A 24,198-nucleotide genomic window follows, 5' to 3' on the forward strand; every position below is an offset into this window, starting at 1 on the left:
CTTCCGGCGGCGTCAGAGGCGTGCGGGTGAAAGGTCGAGCGTCAGCCGGCCCCGCCCCCTGGCGCGCGGGCGTGCCGGACCCGCAGAGCTCTAGGACTTTCGGAAGCTCTGGGTGTGGGTGCCACCCGAGAGGAGGAGCAGGGCTGGTGGGGCTGCTGCAGCCGGTGAGTGTGGGCTCGCGCTGGGGGCTGGAACCTCCTCGGCCAGCCTCTGGGCGGTGCCGGAGGACCCCGCTCCCTGCGGCTCTGAGGCGGGAACAGGGGCTGGGGCCGAGCGCGGGCTGGGAGCTTCGGTCCCCGGAGTGTCGCTTCCCGTCTGGGGCCGGGGCGGTCGCCTGTCTGTGTGGACCCGGGATCCTCAAAGAGAACGAATCCGGGACCCTGCAGAAATGAAGGGCTTGTAGTGTAGAGGTTTTTCCTTTTTATTTAGAAAGGAATGAAAGACTGGCAGTGCACCTGCTTAGATAATAAGCACGTGACCCAAAACTTTGTTCGGGCTCCATGGGCAGGAATAAAGCTGGGTATTTGACCTCGCGCGAGGACGAGCGAGAATGTCAGAATGAGGGACTTGGGGGAAGACTGAAGAGAGAAAGGGAGCATCTTCTTCAGCAATTTCTCTCCCTCCTGGATGCAACCCTTCCTGTACGTGGTCATTGGCCTGGAGAAGTGTATCCGAGGACTCCTCCACCGGCAGGGTTACTGGTGTCACTGTGCACTGAGTCCCCTCGAGCTGCATGATTCATCGCAGCCTTCGGATCCGGAAGGATGAGCAAACTCCTTAAGTATAATCGTGGTAGGATACTGACTTTAGTGCTCGAACTGGACTTAGGCCTCGGTGGTGTATCTCATCAATAAACATTCACTGGGTTCCTGGTTTAAGGGGTTTGAGAAGCCTTGCCACCTCCCAGCGTTTATTATTATTTTTTTCTTTTGCCCCGACCTTTAGCCTCTGGGCCATTTGTAATACATATTTAATTTTTAGTCACAGGAAATAAGTAATCATGGTGCTCAACAGTTTGGATAAGATGATTCAACTCCAGAAAAACACTGCCAACATCAGGAATATTTGTGTTTTGGCTCACGTTGACCATGGTAAGAATACTTTTTAAATGGCTTATTTTGATAAATAAGGGAGGTGTGTCTCTGTATGTCTCAGTGGAGTGAAGCTGTGGGCAGCTGAGAGTGGTGTTTGCTAAGAAGCAAGTCTTCTTTCTTTAAAAGTTTTCTGTGATGTTAGGGAAGCCTGCTTTGCTATAAAGCATTTGAAATGATGAATACGGTTACCTAGTGAGTAGCATTCTTTTATATAGTATCTCATGTTGTTTTTTAAACCAGAACTTGAATTTTTTGTTTCTGAAATGGCTTTACATATAAAATGTCTATAGTCTTGACATAATGTCCTTAGAGTCTGTGGTATGTGATCCTATTTAATTCATCAGATATTTATCAAACGTCTGTTAAGTTCAAGATATTTTGCTTAGTATATCTGAAGGTGGAGATTTATGAGTAGGGCACCAGCCCAGAGGAGGTTTTAAGGGGGAGCAGAGCAAAATGAGACAAACAAGAGAAAAAAGTAGACTCTAATGTTGGGAGAACTAGAGGATTAGGAAGTGAGGGGTTAAGAAAAGGCCTCACAACATAATTAGTATTAGAGATGACACTTGAAGGGGGCTCAAGATGACAAATGGAGATAATCATTACAAGTGGGAATGTGTCATCAAGGGGAGAGGGAAATATATGTGGTTAAAGCCCAGCATATGGGAAAGGCAGAGATAGCTAACGCATGATATGTTCTTCTGACAGATACTGCTGTAACCCCATAGCGCTCCTTCATGCTAAGTCTCCTCTTGATTTCAAACCCCTTGGTAGTTTAGGTAACCACAGCAAAGTGATTGGGATGGGCATATGAAATAAAACATATTTACCATCCTGAAGGTGAAGAACTGGTCGGCGAGGTGAAGAAGCAGGCTGAGTCATATTTCATAGAGCCACTCATGCCAGCTAGGAACTAGGATAAGAGTTAAGTGCTCCAGCTCTGGAGTTAGACAACCTAAGTTCAGATCTCCATTTTCAAGTTACATACCTTGCCTTTTTGAGCTTCAATATACAGCATCTGTAAAACAGGATGAAAACTGTACCTGCTTTATAGGCTATAGGATTAAATGTGATAATGATGAGAGGGAAGGTAAACACTTCAACATGAAAACAATCATTAATGTCCACTGTTAGGCAGTAGGGAGCCTTTGGGGGAAAACAGAGCAGGAATGATCTAACCAAATAAAACATGAGAAAGATTAGACTGGTAGACATGCTTAGGATGGATCCAAAGTCAGAGGATAGGTGGCTGTTGTCATTGATAGAAGAGTTGAAGTGATGTGAGTATGGAAACTGAAAGAAAGACAGATAGTGGATCACTTTACAAGTGAAGCCAGCTGAGAATGAGTTTTAGTACAAATCCAGTGAGTAACCCCTGCCACCATGAGTTTTTATAATTTTACTGCTCACATTTTGAGAATGTGAAGGCTGATAAAAGGGTTTCTTTTCCTTATGAATTTAATCAGGTGGAAAGTCAGTAGGGTGTAACAAATTACTTTAAATGTATTGTTTAAAATTATGTTAACCTGGTAGTATCCTAAAAAACCTGGGATTCATTCATTCAACAAGTATTTTCTGAAGGTCTTCTATATGACAAGCATTGTTCTGGTCCTAGGGATACCTCTATGAATAAAGCAAAGTTCCTGCTTGCTTGATAATTATTTTCTAGGGAGGTATATACTTGGTGTACTTAGAATAAATTCAGCTTTATTGGGTAGCAGGAAAGTGATGCTCTAGGATTGTATGCTAATACATATTTACATTGCAGACAGATAGCACAGTGTTAAATATCTTCAGTTCTCCTACTGATTGGTCTCTGGTTTGAACTATAAAGATTCCATAGCTTTGCTGAAGTTCCTAAAGTGCAATAAAGACTTGTCTTGAAGGAAAAAGCCCTCCTTTGCTTACTGCATACCCATAACATTCTTTAAACAGAATCACCTGTTTATACCACACAAAATTGCAGACTTTAGTTGTATGTAGTCTGTTTAATAAAAGTAACTAGAAATATATACGAAGATTCTTTTGCTATAAAGTAGATTCCTAGGTTTAGATTTGGATACTAGGTTTCATTGGTTGTTACATATAGTTTATGCCCTCCACATGCTATATTACAAACAGTAAGAGATATGGATAAAGTTCCTGAATTTCTTTGATAAGTATTTTCTTAAGACAGTTTAGCAAATTCCAGCTGAAGCCATGCATGGGGAAATATGGCAAAAGAGTATGTTCTCTACTTTAAGTTGCTTGACAACTTTGCAGATGAGGTTGATTAGATCCACAGGGTTGGAGATAAGATTACAGCATTATAGAGTGCTAGCATCTGTGTCCTTCCAGATGATATTCTGTTCAAAAGTCTAATAAATCTGTTTTGTCTTTTTCACCTAGCTTAGGTAAATAGAAAATCTTTACTAAACCAATTCTTATGACCAGATTTTAAATCTATAGGTATGATCCATGACCCCTTTTAAAAACTATTTTAACAGGAAAAACTACTCTGGCTGACTGTCTTATATCTAGCAATGGAATCATCTCCAGCCGCCTAGCAGGCAAGGTATGTTATTATTTTATAAATACTTGTTGCATTTCACTATTAGCTGTCAACAGTGTGGTGAACCATTTTCTGTGTTCTTTAGCGATCCAAAAGGGTCTAAAACATAGTTCTTGCATCTAAAAGCTGCCAATCCATTTTGCAAGATTAAATTTCTGATGAGAAAAATAGTTACTTCTGTATTGCTTTGTATTGCTTTATATTACTATTTTATAACTGCAAAAGTGAGTTTTTGCAACAAGCAAATGATACACAATTGTGGAAGATTTCACAGCGAAAGAGATTCTTTGTAGGTGAATGAGTTGGGTGGTTTGAGGAGAAGACTGAAAAGCTACCAGGTAGTGGGAAATAACACGGATAAAGGCTGATTTGTGTGTTGTACTTTATTTGAGTGGAGCGTTTGCCTAGAGACTAGTGAGAGAGAAAACACACTGGCAGGGAGAATAAGGTTATAGAAGACCTTAAAAGTTAACCTAAATATCAAAGGAAAGCTGCTTGTGCCTGAGGATTGTGATGAAAACAGTGGGTTTTTTTATTTTTGTTTTTGAGACAGGATCTCATTCCGTTGCCCAGGCTAGAGTGCAGTGGTGTGATCATGCACGGCTCACTGCAACCTCGCCCTGTTGGGCTCAGGTGATCCTTCCAGCTCATCCTCTTGGGTACCTGGGACTACAGGTGCATGCCACCACACCTGGCTAATTTTTTTTGTAGAGACAGGGTTGTGCCATGTTCCCCAGGCTGATCTTGAACTCCTGGGCTCAAGCAATCCTCCTGCCTTGACTTCCCAAAGTGCTGGAATTACAGGTGTGAGCCACCACACCTAGCCTGAAAATAGCGTTTGAGAAAATAAAATTAAAGAGCTCTTTATTTATAGCTGTGAGTTGAAAGGGCTTGGAATAATTTACTTGGCAGTAGAAAAATAAAGATATATTTGTTTCTTTAATGAATTTAGGATATGATCAATAGGGTTTATCAGGTGACAGAGAACAGAGAGAAGAGGAGATGGAGAAGCAAAATTGAATCCACAGGGTAGACCCAGTAGACTTGAAGGTCGATTTGGGAATTGATGTGTGGGTTGGGAGGGAAGCTGGCCCAAGATACTATCTAGAGGAGGCTGAAAAAAACTAGCTTGAATGAAATGATGAAATGCTTATATTTTCCCCACTTGAGAATTTAGAGAAAGTACAAAACTAAAGTAAGCAGATGAAAGGAAATAGTAAAGCATAAATTAATGAAATAGTAAACAGACATTTTATAGAAAGGATCAATGAAGCCAGAAGTTTGTTTTTGGAAAAGATTAACCCAGCTAACAAATACAAAGAGTGAACCCTAATGTAAACTATGGACTTTAATTAATCATAATGCATCAATATTGGTTCATCAGTTGTAACAAATGTATCACACCATATACTAATACAAGATAGATATAATAGGAGAAACCGTGTGGGTGGGAGGATAGAGTATGTGGGAACCTTCAGTCGATTTTTCTGTAAACTTAAAAGTTGCTCTAAAAATATAAAGTTATTAATTTAAACAATTACTAGCAATATAGACAATTTTTGATTATCTTGACTAGGAAATTTTTTGTTTTGTTTTTCATTGACATTGTTGAGGAACATTTGACACTTTTGACCTGCTAATGTTCCTAATGTGGCTCACTGTACTTTGGACATATACAAAGCGTAGTATATATAAATAAATATTTTTGAATGAATGACTTTAAAGAAGAGTAATACAACTGACAAAACACCAGGAAGATGATCAAGAAGAAAAGAGAGGAGGCAGAAATAAGTGATACCCGGAAAGAAAAATGCTGCAGAAGTTAATAAAGTAATAATAGGATATAATGAACAACTCTGTGACAGTAAACTTAAAATTTAAAAGTGCTAAAATGGAAAAATGTCTGGAAAACATAACTTACTAAAATGGAGTCAAGAAGAAATAGGAAACTTGAATTATTCTGTAGTCATTTAAGAAATTGAATTGGCTGGCAAAAATCTTTCCATAAAGAAAATACCCAGATGGTTTAACTTTCTACTTCTGCCAAACATTCAAGGAATAATTTCAGTCCTACTTAAACCATTTCAAAATACAGCAGAGAAAAACCCAACAATCGGCAGTATTCTCCAAATCATATGAAAATAGCATAACTTTGATACCAAAAGTCTGTTAAGGATAATACAAGACAGGAGAATTGTATACCAACCTTATGATTATGGCTGCAAAAATTATAATCCTCATTAACAAACAGAATTCAGCATAGTGTAAAAAGATGATTATTCATAGCCAAATCGAGTTTATCCCAAGGAATTCAAGATTGGCTTAACATGTAATTTCACTGTATTAATGGATTAAAGGAAGAAAATCATGATCATTTCAACAGATATAAAGACATGTAGTAAAACTGAACATCTATTGTGATAAAACCTCTTCGCAATGTAGTTACAGAAGAGAACTTCTGTAATCTGATGTGGGATATTTATAAAAAACCTAAAATGAAGATTGAGCTTAATGATGGAGTGTTAAAACTTTTCTATTCATAGCCAGGAATAAGGCAGGAATGGCCGTCACACCCTTCTGCTCATTGTGTTATAACTTCTACTTTAGATTGTACTGGAGGTTCTAGTTGCAGTGATAAAGCTGGAAAGAAAAAAAGTGTGAATTTTGGAAATGAAGAAAACAAAAATGTAGATAAATTGCTAGGATATTAGTAACAATTTGGCAGGTTTCAGGATATGAAAACTGTTGAAAAGAAATATACATGAGCAATAAATAGGTAATATACAGTAATTAAAAAACATAAACCATTTAAATAGCATAGTAAATGTACCTGTGCTGGGCATGGTAGCTCATGCCTACCATGAGGCTGCAGTGAGCTGTGACAGCAACTGCACTCCGGCCTGGTGGATAGCACAAGACCCCATCTCTTCGAAAACAACAACAATAACAACAAAACCTATGAGATATTGGAGAAAACTTAAATGGAAGGGTATACCATATTTACATATTGGCTAACTGAGTATTTTTTAAATGACATTTAAAAACTATTGATCTGTAGATTCAGCAATTCCGGTAAAAACTCCAACAGATTTTTAAAAATTTCAACTTGATATGCTGATTTTAAAATATATACAGAAGAGCAAATAAACCAATTAATAGCCGGGACTGAAGAAGAGTAGGGTATGGAAATACATCTTACCCACTGGCAAGACTTATTATCAATGTGTTGATATGTTGTAACCTGTGGCCTGGAATCAGCTGAGGCATGAAATTGACTGATGGCTCAGAATAGTAGGCTGGCATTTCAGATCTGTGGGAAAAAGATGAACCTTTCAAATGGTTCTTGGGCAATTGGTTATCCCTGTGGGAAAAAAAAAATTGGACCTCTAGTTAACACCACACACAAATCAATTGCACAGTTAAGATATTTATATTTAAAAGCAAAACTGTAAAGCTTTTAGAAAATAATATGGGCTAATATTTTTATGACCTTAAAGGAAGATTTCTTAAGACAAAAATGTGCAAACAATTTTATAAAAGGTTAGTAAACTACTTAAAATTAAGAACATATTTATCAAAGATGCCAGAAAGAAATGGAAAAAACAAGCCTGGTAGCTGAAAAATATTAATAACACACATATAATTGACAAAGGACTTAATATTCAGAGACTATAAATAACTCCTATCCAACACAAAATAAATCTGTATTGCAGCCAGTAGAAAGGTGGACAAAAGCCTTGTTAAAAAGAGTGTTAAATGGCCAGTACAAGAAACTTACAAAAAGATACTTAATCCCATTAATAATAGGAGAAATATAAATTTAAAACCATGAGATGCTATTTATCACTCATCTTACTTAGAAAATAAAGTCCAGCAATATCAGCTGTTGAGGTTATGGATCAAGAAAAGCACTATTCCACTGTGGATCAGTCCAACCATTTGGAAAATAATTTGGAAATATCAAGTTAGGTTGAGGATGTGCATATTTAATAACTCAGAAATTCTACTGGTAGGGAGTGTACAAGAGACCTACAACTGTTCATGTCAACTCAGTAATAGTTACAAAAAACTGGAATCAGTCTCCATGTCCACCAGTACCCACCAGTGAGGGTCTACATCTCATTCTCTAGACCTTGCAGTGCATCAGTACTGACAGTGGTTTCATTTAGATAAAGATCCTATCCCTTTCCAACTCCTTAGCCCTAAGCACCAGACTAACCTCCTCCTCCTTTCTCCAGAATGATTTTCCCTTACCCTTCCTCCATTCTCTACAATGGACAAATGGGTTTGGTAGATTTGTGAAGTGGAGTTCTACAGTAATAAAACTGAATGAATTACGTCAATATGGCTGAATCTCAGGAAAACAATATTGAGCAGAGAAAAAGTGACAGTATAATATATTAAGTATGATTCTTATAGCAGGCTTAAAACTTGCCACTCTACATGATATATTGCTTAGTGACACACTCATTTTTAAAAATCATAAAGAAAATAAGGAAGTGATCAAGATAAAATTCAAGATAGTGGTTGCCTATAAGCCAGGGGCACAGAGTACTTCAAAAGTACCAAACTTTTTTTTTCCTTTTGAAATGGGATGGTGCATACACAGGGGTTCATTGTGTTGTTATTTATGTATTACACATGTTTCATACCAACTCAGTGCTTAAAAACATACATTATAGAAGACTGACAAGGGACTGAGACTTTTTGAAGGAAGGACTGATGGAGAGGTTGGAGAGGTGAAGGGAAACCAGCAGTGGGATCTAAGGAGAGATAGAGGTAAATTAAGAGGTTTCAGACTCTTGGAAGAATTTCACATATGCATGTAACACACATGCACACAAAGGGTGACTTACGCTGCACTGGAATTGAGAAAAATGAGGATTGAGAATGATTATTGCGTTTAGCCAAAGGTCATTGATAGCTTTTAGGGCTTTGATTTTGCCAGAGCTGCGGAAATGGAAGCCTTTCTAAAAATTTCAGAATTAATGTGGATGAATAAATGTGGCAGTTCATATCAACAGATAATTCTCAGTGCTTTTGAATGAAAGAAAGGAGTAACTAGAAAGGTTAAGAAGTTTTCAAAAGTTTGACAGTGGAGAGAATGGAGGAAGAGTAAGGGAAAATCATTCTGCAAAAAGGAGGAGGAGGTTAGTCTGGTGCTTAGGGCTAAGGAGTTGGAAAGGGATGGGATCTTCATTTAAACGAAACCACTGTCAGTACTGATGCACTGCAAGGCCTAGAAAATGAGATGTAGACCCTCATTGGTGGGTATCACAGTGTTATGAAAGTCATCAACTAAATGGTCATATTACAAATATTTTCTACTGTATTCTTTTTTTAAAAAAGATGTATTCAAAATCTATTAATTTGGGAAAGGAATAAAGACTTCTCTTGCCTCTAGAGACCTCTGTTTCAGTCTCTGCTCAGAATTTGTCAAATAGCTTATAAACAGGAAAAGAATGGCTATGTTATTGATGTTTAGAAAGAATTCCCTCAAATGCTACTGTCTGTAAGTTGTTCTTGACCTGCCCCATCATTCATGGCTGATATTTGGATGAGCAACACTCTGGGGAGGGTATGCAGTAGTTGAATACATTTATGGTTCCTAGTGGTAATGTTTTTCAATTTGTCATGTTCTCTTCCCCTCAATCAACTTCACTTCTCCAGACCCCCATCATCTTAAAAAAAAAAGAGAGAGAGGGCTAGGCATGGTAGCTCATGCCCGTAATGCCAGCACTTTGGGAGGCTGAGGTGGGTGGATCACCTGAGGTCAGGAGCTCAAGACCAGCCTGGCCAGCATGGCGAAACCCCGTCTCTACTAAAAATACAAAAATTAGCCAGGAGTGTTAGCACATGCCTGTAATCTCAGCTATTCGGGAGGCCGAACCTGGGAAGCAGAATTTGCAGTGAGCCAAGATTGTGCCACTGCATTCCAGCCTGGGCAACAGAATAAGACTCTGTGAGGCTCTATATAGTTTAAAATTTAAGTATTGGCTGGGCGTGATGGTTCACACCTGTAATCTCAGCACTTTGGGAGGCCAAGGTGGGAGGATCACTTGAGGCTAGAAGTTGAAGACTAGTGTGGGCAACATAGCAATACCCTGTCTCTACAAAAATAAATAAAAATAATAAATAAAATAAAAGTATTTAAAACAAAAATCTAAATTAGCAAATTTTAATGTTACATTTTAATTCTTTGGGAAGTGAAGATGCATATGTTGCATTTTTCCAGTTAAGGTACATGGACAGCAGAGAAGACGAACAGATCCGAGGGATCACTATGAAATCCAGTGCCATTTCACTACATTATGCAACAGGTAAGTCAATCTGTGTAATCTGTGTTTTAAAGAAACACAGCTTTGCATCTTTCATGTCCTCCTCTGTCTTTCTGAATTAATTGCATGCCTCAGTTTCTTTGCTTATATTCCACATATTTTATTCTGGCCTCTCCACATGATCTGTTGTCAGAGTCAGGCTGTCCAGGCTTGGATGCAGATGGAAACCTCTGACTGGCTTGAGGGCAGAAGAACTGGCAATTCACACCTGCCCCCTCCACCAGGTGATTATATGGATTTCTTCACAAGGAAAGTTAGGAGCCCTAGGACTTTAGCTGGTTCAGCCGTACTATTCTGCCTCATGGCCTGGCCTGCGTGTTAGATTTGGAGTAGATTAACGGTAGACTGCCGTGATCAGTACCAGCTTGCTATCCTCAAATGAGGATGCTACTTTGATAGTAACACTTCCAGGAATTTATCTGACAGAAATAGTCACGTAAGTATGTGAGATACATGTCACTGATACTTACTAAAAACTTTGTATTCATGAAAAAAATAACAACAACCTGAATGTCAATAGGAGAGTGGTTAAATTGATACTTGCAAGCGGTGAAATACTGTGCAGCTGTTAAAACAAATGTTTAATATATATGTCATTGTATAGGGAAGAATGGTATGTTCAGAGACAGAAAACAAATTGCAGAGTATTTTTGTAAGTTATGAATGTGTTTGGGTAATGAAAATATATATGCGGATAAAGGTGTCTGGAAGGATACTTACCAAACCCTTAACAGTAGCTCTCTGCAGGGGCTAGATTATGGAGAAACTTGCACTTTTCAAAATATTTATTTTTGTAGTATTTGAAAATTTTACACAAAATGTATATTTTTGTAATTAGAAAATAATAAAGATAAATTTAATTTCCTAGTGGACTTACCTGTGGTTCGTCCTTCACAAGTGTCATATCTTTGGCACTGCCACCAAAAGATGTACTCTGTGGGGCATGGCTGTTGTACCAAACCAGTTTTGAAGGTCTTAGGCACATAATTTCTCGATGTTTAATGTTTAATGCTTCATTTTTTTTAAACCACTTCTCACATTTTAAAGGTTATATTCTCATCCTATGATCGAGAGAATGGGGTTAAGGGTCTATTGATTTCTTATCTCATTTTATAGACTTTAAGAGATTTGAAGGCTGCCTTCTTCCTTACTCAGATTATTAGTGTGTTTTTATTTGAAGATTCCTGTGTTGTTAGTTTTAGTTGTTCTGCTCTATGCTTTGTCTCTAGTCCCCCTCCCCTGAGTCCTTTAACCACTTTATTAAGGTTTAATTTATATACCATTAAATTCACCCGTTCCAATTCACATTTGTCTTTCTGGTGTAGTATTGTAGGAGAATTTGCTATAGGACCCTGGGAATTGAGTGGTCTGAACTCTATTTTATCGAGCTCTGTGACCTTGACCTTGGCTGCTCACAGATCAGATTGTTTTAGGTACGCTTTCTTTTTTATTTTTTGAGATGGAGTCTTGCTCTGTCGCCCAGGCTGGAGTGCAGTGGCGCAATCTTGGCTCACTGCAGCCTCTGCCTCCTGGGTTCCAGCGATTCTCCTGCCTCAGCCTCCTGGGAAGTTGGGATTGCAGATGCATGCCACCATGCCCGGCTAATTTTTGTATTTTTAGTAGAGACAGAGTTTCACCATGTTGTCCAGGGTGGTCTCGACCTCTGACTTCAGGTGATCCGCCCTCCTCGGCCTCCCACAGTGCTGGGATTACAGGTGTGAGCCACTGCGCCCAGCCAGGTATGCTTTCTTGATTGCATAGACCAGAGACTTAAGCTAGCTTGGGTTGGGGTGGAATAGATTATTAAAAGCATATGTGTGAAATGATATTAGAAATAATATTCATGAAAATTGAAAAACAGGAGTCTTATTGGAGTGATGTCTCATACAAATTGGAGCAAGATTTTGATTCTAGATCCAAGATAGCTCTAGAGACCACATCAGTAAAAGTTTATGGATCCTTCCTCTGGAACTCCACTGTTGTCCTTGGATTTGGGTGTCTGTTTGTATCTCCACTTTTATCCTGTGTGTCTTTTCTCTGTCTCATAGCTTTTGCCTACTGTCATGTCTTCATCTTTGTACATTCACCTTGCCCTGACTTCTTACCCTATTATCCTGTCTGTTTTCACCTTATTTCTGTTGCCTGCTGCTTCAGTCTCTTGTGTTTCTGAGCATACAGGCTCAAGAGCAGGATGCAGCTCTGCTTATCTTTTCATGCCAGCCCATCACAGAGGTTGCACCTATGGATTGGCTGTGCTTGGGTTGGTTAGTCACCTCCTAGTCCAATCAGTGGTGATTGGAGTGGAGTCACAAAGTGTCAAACATGTTTCTTGTGAGCATGGGATGACTGCCTAGGAGAGAATTTGGGCTGAGCAGTCAGCACACTTGACAGTGCAGAGCCCTGTGGGGTTAGAAGTTAGGAATGTTGACTGCGACATATCCTCTCAGACCACCTGAGAGATGAGATATGTTTTTATCTGTGTCTTAGTACCGATTCTCCAGAATGGGGTATTTCCTGCTATGCAGGTGGGACGTCTGAAGGCGAACCTAGATGGGAGAAAAAGAGGGAAACCTAATGGTTGAAGAAACTCCACAGGTGACTTTTCTTTATACCATGCCTTCCCCTCCTTCTCACCCACTTTGAATGCCCTCTTATTTGAGAATCTGTGTACTAAATGCAAGTTAAGCCCTTTCTCTGGTTCTGACTCTCAATTTACCGAGCTTTCAAAAGTATTTTCAAATCTTTATTTAGGTTGAAATATAGGGTCTTATTCTAGTTCAAGGTAAACAGATAAATCATGTACATTATAGAAGTGATGTTGAAAACCATCAAGGTCATACACTATCTTAGCATTTTCCAGGAACCTAATTCTTCCTTGAGAAAATGGAACCTCTATTATCTTTACGTTTGTGACCAAAATTTGCTACAAATATTTGGGATCATATTATTAAATCTTGTTATTTGCCTGTTTCTTACCTCTCTTTGTGTCCCACCCACAAGGATACCATACATTTATCTTGTCATCTCAAGAGTTAGGAAGTATTCCTAACAATATATGTTCTGTAAAATATCCTAAGGGGATGTAATGCCTTTGAATCCTTTAGCCTAGAATCCAGATACAGAAGAGAGAAATAGATTCATATGGGTTAAATAATTTGAAATTCATCAAAAGGAATACTGCTGTCATTTCTACTGTATAGCCATTTTTTATATCTGAGCAAATATTGCTGTTGCTGAACTTTTGAAGTTTTTATCTAATTCATCTTTTAAAATATTTTAAATAAATTTACAAGTTTATATACATATTATATATATTGCATATATAATATATATGTATGTATATTTCAATTTATATGTGTATTTCAAATGTTTTGTAGAGATGGGATCTTGCTATGTTGCCCAGACTGGTCTCAACCTCCTGGATGCAAGCCTTCTACCTATTTCCTAAAGTTTTGGTATTACAGTGGTGAGGCACCACACCTGGCCCAAGTTTATATTTACTATAGAAAATTTAGTGTGTGTTATAGAATATACAGTAAAACACAAAAATGAAATAAAAATCACTCTCAGTTCACCACCAGTTATTTTATATTTTCAATTTTTGTATTTAATGCAAGTTGTATGTGTATGCACACACTGAGGTAAATATCTAACTTTATTTCCCCCCCAAATAGCTTACTTATTCTAACACCTGTCAGATGTGATTATTAAGTACAATATTATTAGTTCCTGACATGGTGTTGACACCTCTGCATAAGTGAGGCAGTTTGAGTGATTTTTTTTTTTTTTTTTTCAAGAAAAGTTGGCATCAGGATTTTTGGTAAAATCTTCCAAGTATCAAAATGCTGCCAACTTATTTAAAAATTGTAAAACACCATATGGAACACACTGCAGTGGGCTTTAGCTTATGAGCTTTTAGTTAGTAACCTTAGGTGTATAGTGTAGCTAATAGCCTGGTTCAGTGGTACACTTAGGATTCACCCAAGAGTCAGCCATATGCAGTGAGGATGTCCTCCAAACATGGAGACCAAGGATGTAGCATCCTTCTGCAAAGAGGTCCATATGCAAGTTGATCACTTTGTGAATACCTCTGTTAGGGTTCATGGGTATGAGCAGTTGGGGGATTTACGCATGTGTTGATTTCAGCTCTGTGGCTCTCTGGTTTTATACTCCAAACACTAGGCCATGGAGACACTGACTCATGCCATCTAGTTACAGCCAAGGCTAGCATGTACCACAAAGTCATCTCTTATTCAGAGGCAGTAGCTTCCCTTTCCTTCTGGCTGTGTGAACGTTTACCCATGGTTCTAACTTGCCTTATTCTTTCCAGAATGAGGCTGGGAGGGAAGAGTTCCATTACCCCTCATTTGACTGAAGGGTAGATTTTGTTCTCATCAGACAATGAATGCTTTACTTTGGGAAGCATTCGGTTGATGCCAGGCCTAAGAAACTAGTTCACTTCTGAGCTAGGTGTCTCATATGCCTGATTTTGTTTAATCTTCACAGCAACTCTGTGATGGATATTACTCTGATTTTACACATGCGCAAAAATGGAGTTCAGAGAGGTGAAGACACTTTCCCAAGGACAGAGTAATTTCTAGCATGTGGTAGTAGTCCTAGAACCCACATTTCCAGCCTATTCACTTGGGCCATTAGTCTCTTGGAAGTCAGGCCACAACTAATTCCTCCTGAGGCTTGAGTATCTCCTTTCCAGTAGGGATTGCTATGGACGTCTTGTGGCCAGCACTACTTACATCCCTGTGGTCTTCAGTCACTGCCCATGATGTAAGCCACATGATCTGGCCTCTCTTATGGTCTCTTCCCCATGTGTCTCTGTGATTCTGACAGCCTCTTTCAATCTCCCATTATTCCCTTCCTTACCAAAACTTAGTGTGAAAACATTCCAAGGTAAACAAGCATCGCTACATCCTCAATGTCTTTTTATTGACGTTTCCCCCTTCTCCTGCCTGGCTGTCTTCTGATGACATTGCCTGCCTTGTACCTTTTTCAAGTGAATGCTACTCGTTCATTCATGTTCCATGTATCTCTGGGTTAAGATATGGGATTGCCGTTCTTTTTGTTCCCGGATCTGATTACAAAAGTTAATTCTTCTACCCTTGTTTTCAAACTTCTTCTTTCAAGACTCAGACCATCCAATTATTCACCTTTCCAGTCATTGTCAGTTCCTGGTGATGGTTCCTGTTCATTAGTGACTTTGGCACCTGACCTCATAATTGTTCTTTTTACCTGAATCTTCTAAGGTGGCTTTTCACCATCCCTGATAATGGCTTCTTCAATAGCTTATCCTCTCAACAACATTGATTCTCCACTTCACCTACCTGTTGTCATGACTACTTTCTAGATTTTAGCATCACCTTGAGCTATCCATCTTCAACCTTTCAAGCTTAAATACTTCCTTCTCTACAATCTTTGATTCTCCCAGCTTTTTCTTTCACCTGACTAATGAGGTACCCATTCTTTGACTTCATAATGTTCTCTAGTTTTTTGACTCCCAACAGCCTCTTTCTTCATTCACTTCCTGCCTCATACAGCCCAGATTTGTCATTTCACTGACAGTCTTGCCAGCATCTTCAGTCTCTTTGGTTCTTGACCTTCTGTCATATTTTTCCTAACAAAACTTTAACCCTTGATAAAGCTAATTCTCTACACGTCTTCATCCTTGCATTTGGGCTAGGTTCTCAAGTGGTCCTCCAGACTGCTGGCAGACTTTCCATCTCTCCCTGCTAGTTCTTGCTCATTCTTTCCAATAGCTATTTTAAACCTTCTGATCTCTTTCAGCCTACCTGTCATCCCCTCCTTTACAATCTCGGCAGACATTCTTACCTTCTATTTCACAGAAAAGAGAAGAATTCTCACCTGCTTGCCACTGTACCTCAAAACGTAATGGTATGGGCTTTTTTTGCTTGCCTCCTGTCACTGGCAAAAACCGGTGCTCTGGACTTAATGATCTTCAGTATCTTTCACCTCTCCCTCTGTACTGGCTTGTATCCATCAGCTTTTAAGCATGCTCAAGTCTTTCTTGTCTTTCTTGTCTTAAAAAATACATAAATCCTTCTTTCAGCCCCACATTCGTCTGCATTTTCCCTCTTCCCCCTTCTTAGTCAAAGTTATCCTGTAATTACTCTCTCAATTACTCTGATAATGAGACTAGCACCTTATAGTAATGACATGCATTAGCAGTGTGAAATTGGTCCTTGATCTATGACGCTGTCTCCAGGGTGATGCTAAGCATGGAGAGAGTATAAGAAGCAAACATCAACCTTTTTTTACTCCAGAGTTTCTTATTCTGGTTCTTACACCCTTCCAAGAAAAACTGCCAATGATCAAAGGAATCAAGACAATGTGGATGTGTAATTATTAGATTTACTATCTACACAGCAGGCCTTCAAAGGTAGAGAAGTTCTCAGTGATGTCAGAGTTCAGGGTGTGGCCACAGTACTGGGTGGCAGATGTGGACTGGCATCATACTGAGAAAAACCAGAAGTGGGTGAGGTAAAATGTAATCAGAGTGGTCTGTACGTGGTCTAGTTTCATGTTGGAGGAAGGTCTGGAGAGGCCTTCAGGTTGGGTTTGTGCAGCAAAAGAAAACTTAATTAGTTTGCTATTCATTGTTATTTATAGATCATTTTTCCCTCTTTCTTTTCTAACCCTTGTCACTTTTTTTTTTTTTTTCTAAATATAAGAATCTTGTTCTATCACCCAGGCTGGAGTGCAGTGGTGATCATAGCTCACTGCAGCCCAGAACTCCTAGGCTCAAGCAGTCCTCCTGCCTCAGCCTCCCCAGTAGCAAGGACTACAGGCATGTGCCACCATGCCTGGCTAATTTTTTAAATTTTTTTGTAGAGATGATGGTCTCACCATGTTGTCCAGGCTGGTCTTGGCTCAAGTGATCCTCCAGTTTTGGCCTTCCAAAGCATTTGGATTATAGGTGTGAGCCACTGTGCCTGACCCCATCTCAGTTTTGATACGTACCGTCAGAGTCAACCACCCTTCACCTCTCCTTGTGGCAGGCTTCTCATAAAGATAGTTACCCTGTTACTTGTCTCAGCTTTACAATTGTGCTTTACAATTCTGTCAAATAATAAGCCGTATTAGTTGATTTATAACTCATAATGTTATACATTAGTTTAAAATATAAAAGGATAATAGTGATTTAAGATATAAAAGGAAACCAGGTGCAGTGGCTCACATCTGTAATCCCGGTACTTTGGGAGACTGAGGCAGAAGAATCACTTAGGGACAGGAGCTTGAGACCTGCCACGGCAGCACAGTGAGACCCCATCTCTATAAAAAATAAAATAAAAATTACCTTTGTGTGCCTGCAGTCCCTGCTATTTGGGAGGCTGAGGCAGGAGGATCGCTTGAGCCCAGGAGTTTGAGGCTGCAGTGAGCTATGATTGTGCCACTGCATCCAGCCTGAATGTTTCAGTGAGACCCTGTCTCTAAAACAAAAAACAAAAAAAAGTGGTATTTCCTGTGGAGGGAGTGGTTACTTTATAGTTGGGGTACAATTTATGTATATAATAGTTATAAGTTCATACATAAGGAATTTAGGAACATGTCTTCAGATAACTCAGGTTCTGCCTATATTTCTGTTATTTTTGTTTTCAGGAAAAATACGCTACCAATACACTGAAATATAAAGGACACTTTCAGGAGGTTCAGATCTTCATCCATAACTTCAGTTTTTGTTTTTTATTTTATGGAAAGTTTTCTCTCATCAGCTTTCTATGTATGCTTTAGTGAACATTTCCAGTGTTTTGGAAGTTGAACACTAAACTCCTTACATGAAGTTTTACTGAATACAGAGATGTTTTGGCAGGTCCTAGTGACAAGTGTGCACCTTCTGTGAGACAGTTATCCATGGCACTTTAAAACCATGGGCAAGGGAGCAGTTCTTTTCCCATAACTCCCTATTAGCAGCAGAAATTGTCTGGAAGATATCTCTCGTAATTAACTTCAGTTCTTCCAACTTTTTTTTTTTTCAGCCCCCTGGAACATAAAAAGATTGGATTATTGCTTGGCTGATTAGAATCTGTGCCTTGGAATGAAACAGTTTAGTTTGGAACGCCTGGGAAGTAAAGCAGCAGAAGTTTCTGTCCCTGAATGCTATTGCAGGGATTAATTCAACACATAGCTTCAGGACTTTGTTACAAATCAGAAAGATCATTTAGCATGCTTAAACAATTCTGTCTCCTGAAAAGTGTTATGCATTCTCTACTTTTTAAATACTTTCTACTAGCAATAACAATAATATCTAGCATGGTAAACCCCTATAACTGTTTTTATGTATTTTTTAATTTGATCACACACACACAAAAGTAGTAAATGGCATTTTTTAAAGAGACATAATGTGGCTGAAGTCACAGCAGAAGAGCTGTGCTTGTGGACTTTTTTTCTCTAATGGATATGGGACTTCTTTCTCTAACCTTTGAAATTTAGGTTAAAGTTGTTTGGAAAGGGTTAAGATGAAAAAGGCATTGAAGGAGGAATTAAGAGGCCTGGCTCAGAGCTGAGCCAAGCCTTTGTCAGCTGTGTAACTGACCATGGCATTTCTTCTTTCTCACCATTAAATACACTTGAGAAACTCCAGGTTAAACAGAGGTGGACAGACTTCTCACAGGGCTTCTCTGAACCTTTAATATGTATGTGTGATGTGAGCTCCAAGGCTGGCTGTATTTCTCAGCTGTATTATTTGATCAGACACTTATTTTTTAGGATGTAGATTTTCAGCTGAAAACACTTGGTGTGTCTCTAGCTTTCAGTTCCTCTCTAGATCTGAACCTGCCCTTCCTGAATGAATTTCAAAGAATCTGGAAATGGGTGTGTACTTAGGGGAGCATAGATAGGTAGATAGGTATTCATTTTTCTGAGTATTCCCTAAAAGGTCTAACTCCAATAAAAGGTAAGAGCACTGTTGTATAGGAAGCCTGAAATTTCTGTACAAGTACGTTTTTAGACTCTGTAAAGAACTTGACTGGAGACCCAGTCTCTGAAACTTCAGTATCAGGTCCCGGTCGTATCACAAAGGATGGAAAAGTGCTTGAAGTTCACCCACTCTAAAGTCTGGAGTTTAGCTAAATGAACAGGCAAGTGTTGTTTCCCCAGTTGCAAAGTATGAAGGAATCTAAGACCCGAGAAATGACTAAAATGGTTAGATAGCCCTGGGTGTATTTCTGGCTTGCTTCTTTTGGGACCTTGGATCAGTCTTTTGAGGGCATTAGCATGTTTTTCTATGGAATAAAGGCTTCGTCTAAGAAGATGCTGAGTGATTCTAAGAATCTCACAGCTTTAATTTTATATGATAGGACCCTAGACCGCTGCTAGACCTGCTCCTTTTTCTCTGGTGTACTTGGTTGAGACCATGGTACTTATGGAAAATGTTGGCTAGGGGAACTGGTGTGAGATCTGACAGTGGAAGGCTCAATTGAGGTCCAGTGGACCATTGCTCCAGGGTTCTGGTTATTTGACTTCTTGGATTTTCACTGGAGATCTCCATGGTCTTCTCTGGTTGGAGCCTTCTCTGGTGGTTTCAGCAGAGCAATGGTTTCTCATAAAGCAGTTTGCCTGAAAAGACCAGGAGGCAGCGGGGTGGAGTGGTACTGAAGAAGGCAGTCTGTTGCTAACTGATGGCAGTCTTTCCCACTGAGCCTCAGTACACTTGGGAATGCTTCACCTGGTGTTTTAGGAATTCATTAGCAGTGGAATCTTGGCATGCGAGGTGAAAGTTACTGCCTTCTGAGTGTTCAGTAGTGGTTAGAGGTATGGTCTTTGGAGTTAAGTGGATTTGAACTTATGCTCTATCAGTTGGAATTGTGTGATCTTAGTCAGTTAACCTCAGAGTTGGATTCTAGCTGGATGTCCTTGAGAAAAATACTTAACTTTTCTGTGCCTTAGTTACCTGCTATATAAAATTGGGCTAATAGTTGTAACTACTACAGGGGATTGTTGTAAGTAAACATCAGATAATTTCTGTATTATGCTTAGAACAATGCCAGCCATGAATAGGCAGTCCACAGATGTTAAGTGCTGGTTGTGGTTATTGTGGTGGTGGTGTTTATCATCAGTATCACCTAATGGCCCATAAATTGCAGGTTGAGCATCCCAAATCTGAAAATCCAAAATCTGAGGTGCTCCCAAATTCTAAACTCTTCAAATACCAACATGGCACAAAAAGGAAATGCTCGTTGGGGCATTTTGGATTTCAGATAAAGGATACTCAACCTTATAGTCATTCTTGAGCACATTCAAGTTGATAAACACTGAGTTAAGGGGAGGAGCAAAAGTAAAGTATATGTTTGAGCATTCTAATAGTTATTCTGCCTTTAAAAGAGAATTATATCAAATTTATCAATAATGGGGAATGAGTACAGAATTCTAAAGTATTACTAATTTTGTGCATGGTATACTAAGTTATGTTTAATGATAACTCTCTATAACCTAGGATGATCTTTTTTTTTTTTTCTTGTTTGCCTGGGACTAAGGGCTTTGATGGGATGTGGGAATTTCAGTGATAAAACCAGACAACTCAGGATGTGCCATCACCCTACTATAAGTTTAATACATTTGTCTGTTGAGACTATTGAAGGAGATATTAATGGGAGAGCACATAGCACACTGCTTGGCACGTAGTAACTGCTCCTTAAGTTTTTGTAGAATTGAGTCTAAATCTTGATTGAGCAGATTCATACACTGCTGTTTGACAAATTGTAGGGAAGAACTTGGCCAACTGCTTTGTTGGCCCTTTGAACAGCTTTTACTGTCAGGCCCTTGGGCATTGATTTCTTTCAGTTTCAATTTCCTAACCTGTAAAAGGAGAATAGTAATATGTATCTCAGGGATATTGTAAGGATTCAATAATATATGATTAGTACATTAAAAGTGAGTATCACAGTGGCTGGCTCCCACTAAGCTCTTAAGTGGTAACTATTAGAATAATAAAGTCCTTTAACATTTTATATAGATGCTATTTGGAATCAGTAGTCCCATCAGTGGGAAAAGTTGGAATGATAGCTCTTGACTGAGTGTTCAACTCCTTTAGCTTTGTTCAGTTTTTTCTTAGAAGCTTTCAGCCTTCTTATTCTAGAATGCCTGAGGAAGAGCATTATATACCTGCACAACTGAAAATGTGCATTTACAAATTGTATTTTAGGTAATGAGGAGTACCTGATTAATCTGATAGACTCTCCAGGACACGTGGACTTTTCCTCAGAAGTATCAACTGCTGTTCGCATTTGTGATGGATGCATCATTGTGGTAGATGCTGTGGAAGGAGTCTGTCCACAGGTAATGGATTGTGATGAGAAAATATTTAAATGGTTAAGGGTGAGGAAAGAAGGGGAACTGATTGACTTGAGGCATTTCACTGACAATCAGAACATTGGTTTTATATTTCACATTTGGTAACGTTCCAGTCTGTGAAGGAGTTAAATCACCAGAGTTCTGAAGGGATCTTAGAGATGATGACTTTAACATACTTTGTTTTTGTTTTTGTTTGTTTTGAGACAGAGTCTTGCTCTGTCACCCAGGCTTTAGTGCAGTGGCGTGATCTCAGCTTACTGCAACCTCCACCTCCTGGGTTCAAGTCATTCTCATGCCTCAACCTCCAGAGTAACCGGGATTATAGGCATGTGCCACCACACCTGGCTAATTTCTGTACTTTTAGTAGAGATGGGATTTCGCCATGTTGGCCAGGCTAGTCTTGAACTCCTGGCCTCAAGCGATCCACCTGCCTCAGCCTCCCGGAGTGCTGAGATACAGGTGTGAGCCACCATGCCCGACCTTATTTATCCTTCTTAACTGTCAGTTGCATAAAGGCAATGATGATTTCTTATGTGTAGTTCTTTGCTACTCTGCTGTATACATAGTTTGTGAATGCCTAGTTAATACCTTTGTCTGACTGGCATAGTCTAGAGTGGTTATTAACCAAGATTTTCTAATGTGCTTTACTTATTTCAAATCATAAGTTTTACATTTTTCTTTCTGTTTTTATCAGACACAGGCAGTTCTGCGACAAGCTTGGCTTGAAAACATCCGTCCAGTTTTAGTGATTAATAAGATAGATCGCTTGATAGTGGAACTGAAATTCACCCCACAAGAGGCCTATTCTCACCTCAAGAATATTTTAGAACAGGTATTTTAATTTTTAGTATTTAAAAAATTTAGCCTCGAAGAAGAGTTGTAAGGAAGTTACTGAGCTGGGTATGAGCCATTGCTACAGAAAAGTGAACTTTTCCACTTCAGATTCATGCATGTTGGTGTTATTCTACAAGAGAGGCAACAGAATAAGCATGTTCTCAGTAGTCCCTTCCATCTCTTGGAATCACCCATCATATAAAACTTGGACAATAGGCTGTCTTGTTTAAAACATTGTATCTTGGTTCCAAAGTGAAGCAATGTTAGGATTTTATTACCTGTCTGTAGTATTTTATTACCTGTCATTAGAGGAAATTTTACCCAAGCATTCATTCATTTGTTTATTCAGCAAATATTTCATAGATATATGTTGAATAAATGAATTATCAAATGTCCATTGTGCACTAGGGATTGTGAATATAAGATGGATGGGTCAGAATCCCTATTTTCAAGGAGCTCACAGTATAGTAGGGAAGACAAAGAGATATTTGGAGAACAATGAGATAAGTCCTCGGTGTGATATAAGAGCATAGATAAGGGCCATCTAACCCAGTCTGGGTCAAGAGGGAAGAATGAGTTAGAAGTCTTAAAATGGAAGCCTTGAGATGGAAGTAAAGTAGGTGTTTGCCAGGTAGACAGGAAAAGGACATTCAAAAGAAGGAATATGATGGGCAAAGTCATAAAGGCAAGAAAAAGCACAGTACAGTGTTTCATTTAAGGAACTGCAAATTGTTTCATAGCTGAAGAATTAGATCATTTTCAACAGTGACAAGAGATGGGAAAAAGGATATAGGATTTAGATGTCGGTGAACCTTATATGTCATGCATAAGAGTTTGAAATGTCTTCCTCAACACAGTGGAAAGACATTGATGAGAGCAACTTGAGTATATTTATTTGCTAAAGGCAGGAAACAATAAAAGTAGAACAGTGAAAAAGAATGATGGATGGATATCATTCCTTGTAGAAATAGGAAGAGGTAGGCCAGGTGTGGTGGCTCACACCTATAATCCCAGCACACTGGGAGGCCGAGGCGGGTGGATCACGAGGTCAGGAGATTGAAACCACCGTGTCGAACAAGGTGAAACCCCGTCTCTACTAAAAATACAAAAAATTAGCCGGGTGTGGTGGCCAAGATCATGCCACTGCACTCCAGCCTGGGCGACAGAGCGAGACTCCGCCTAAAAAAAAAAAAAAAAGAAAAAAATTAGGAACAGGTAAAATAACTCCTGCCCTCCATTGGCAGGAGAAAGGTCAGTGGTATTTGCAGACATAAGTGAGCTTGTAGATTGGGATGTGGGGCAGTTGAAGGGAATCTGAGTAATAGATTCCATTTTCTTTCTGAGGTAGGACATAAGATTACTGCCTATTTGGGAGTGAAAGTAGTTGAGGATTAGGAGTTGGGAAGAGGGCCTAAAGAGAGTAGTGCACATTTCAGACAACTGATGTGAGAGATGGGCAAGGCAGTGGACTGAGGTTACAAACTAGGATTGTGAGGTTGGAAATCATGAGTACTTTGTGATACTAGGCCTCAGTACTGAAAAACAAATTAAGGATATGACACATTAACATTTACATTAAACTAATAATAATAATCACAAAATAACCTTCCAAAAGCCTTATAATTTAGTTATGCTGAGTTAAGGAAGAATGGATAAATCTAAGTTATTCACTGATTGTAAATGTCACCTCCATTCATGTGTGCTTAATGAGCCCAAACTGACTGATGATTCTAGCCCTAACAGGTTAAACAGTGTTTCTCCTGCCGTGAGCGTGCTAAGCATCTGAATGACACTCTGCCATTTCACCATCTCTCCTAGATTAATGCACTCACAGGAACTCTTTTTACTTCTAAAGTCCTAGAAGAAAGAGCAGAGAGAGAGACTGAATCCCAAGTGAATCCAAATTCTGAACAAGGAGAGCAAGTATATGACTGGAGCACTGGCTTGGAGGACACAGATGATTCTCACCTTTACTTCTCTCCAGAACAGGGAAATGTGGTGTTTACCAGTGCAATAGATGGGTGGGGATTTGGGTAAGTCTGTTTGAATCTGATTAAAT

The 24,198-nt window shown here is 39.2% G+C and overlaps 1 protein-coding gene across 6 annotated transcripts in view; it reads left to right on the forward strand.

Moving 5' to 3' along the window:
- The window catches only part of EFL1 (elongation factor like GTPase 1), a 169,933-nt gene that overhangs the window by 31,723 nt on the left and 114,012 nt on the right, over nt 1–24,198 (forward strand). For 2 of the 6 annotated variants that reach the window (XM_063640141.1, XM_063640142.1), the window contains exons 1-7: nt 26–164; nt 982–1,091; nt 3,581–3,648; nt 9,881–9,965; nt 21,157–21,290; nt 22,000–22,137; nt 23,958–24,172. In XM_063640141.1, coding sequence (XP_063496211.1) covers nt 1,001–1,091; nt 3,581–3,648; nt 9,881–9,965; nt 21,157–21,290; nt 22,000–22,137; nt 23,958–24,172 — 731 coding nt within the window. In that variant the 5' untranslated portion in view covers nt 26–164; nt 982–1,000. Of the gene's footprint in view, nt 1–16; nt 165–981; nt 1,092–3,580; nt 3,649–9,880; nt 9,966–10,116; nt 10,208–21,156; nt 21,291–21,999; nt 22,138–23,957; nt 24,173–24,198 lie in introns of those variants that run through there. The other 4 variants (XM_055277441.2, XM_063640140.1, XM_055277443.2 and 1 more) reach the window with 4 other exon arrangements.

Source organism: Symphalangus syndactylus, chromosome 5, assembly GCF_028878055.3.
Source record: "Symphalangus syndactylus isolate Jambi chromosome 5, NHGRI_mSymSyn1-v2.1_pri, whole genome shotgun sequence".
Taxonomy (NCBI): Eukaryota; Metazoa; Chordata; class Mammalia; order Primates; family Hylobatidae; genus Symphalangus; species Symphalangus syndactylus.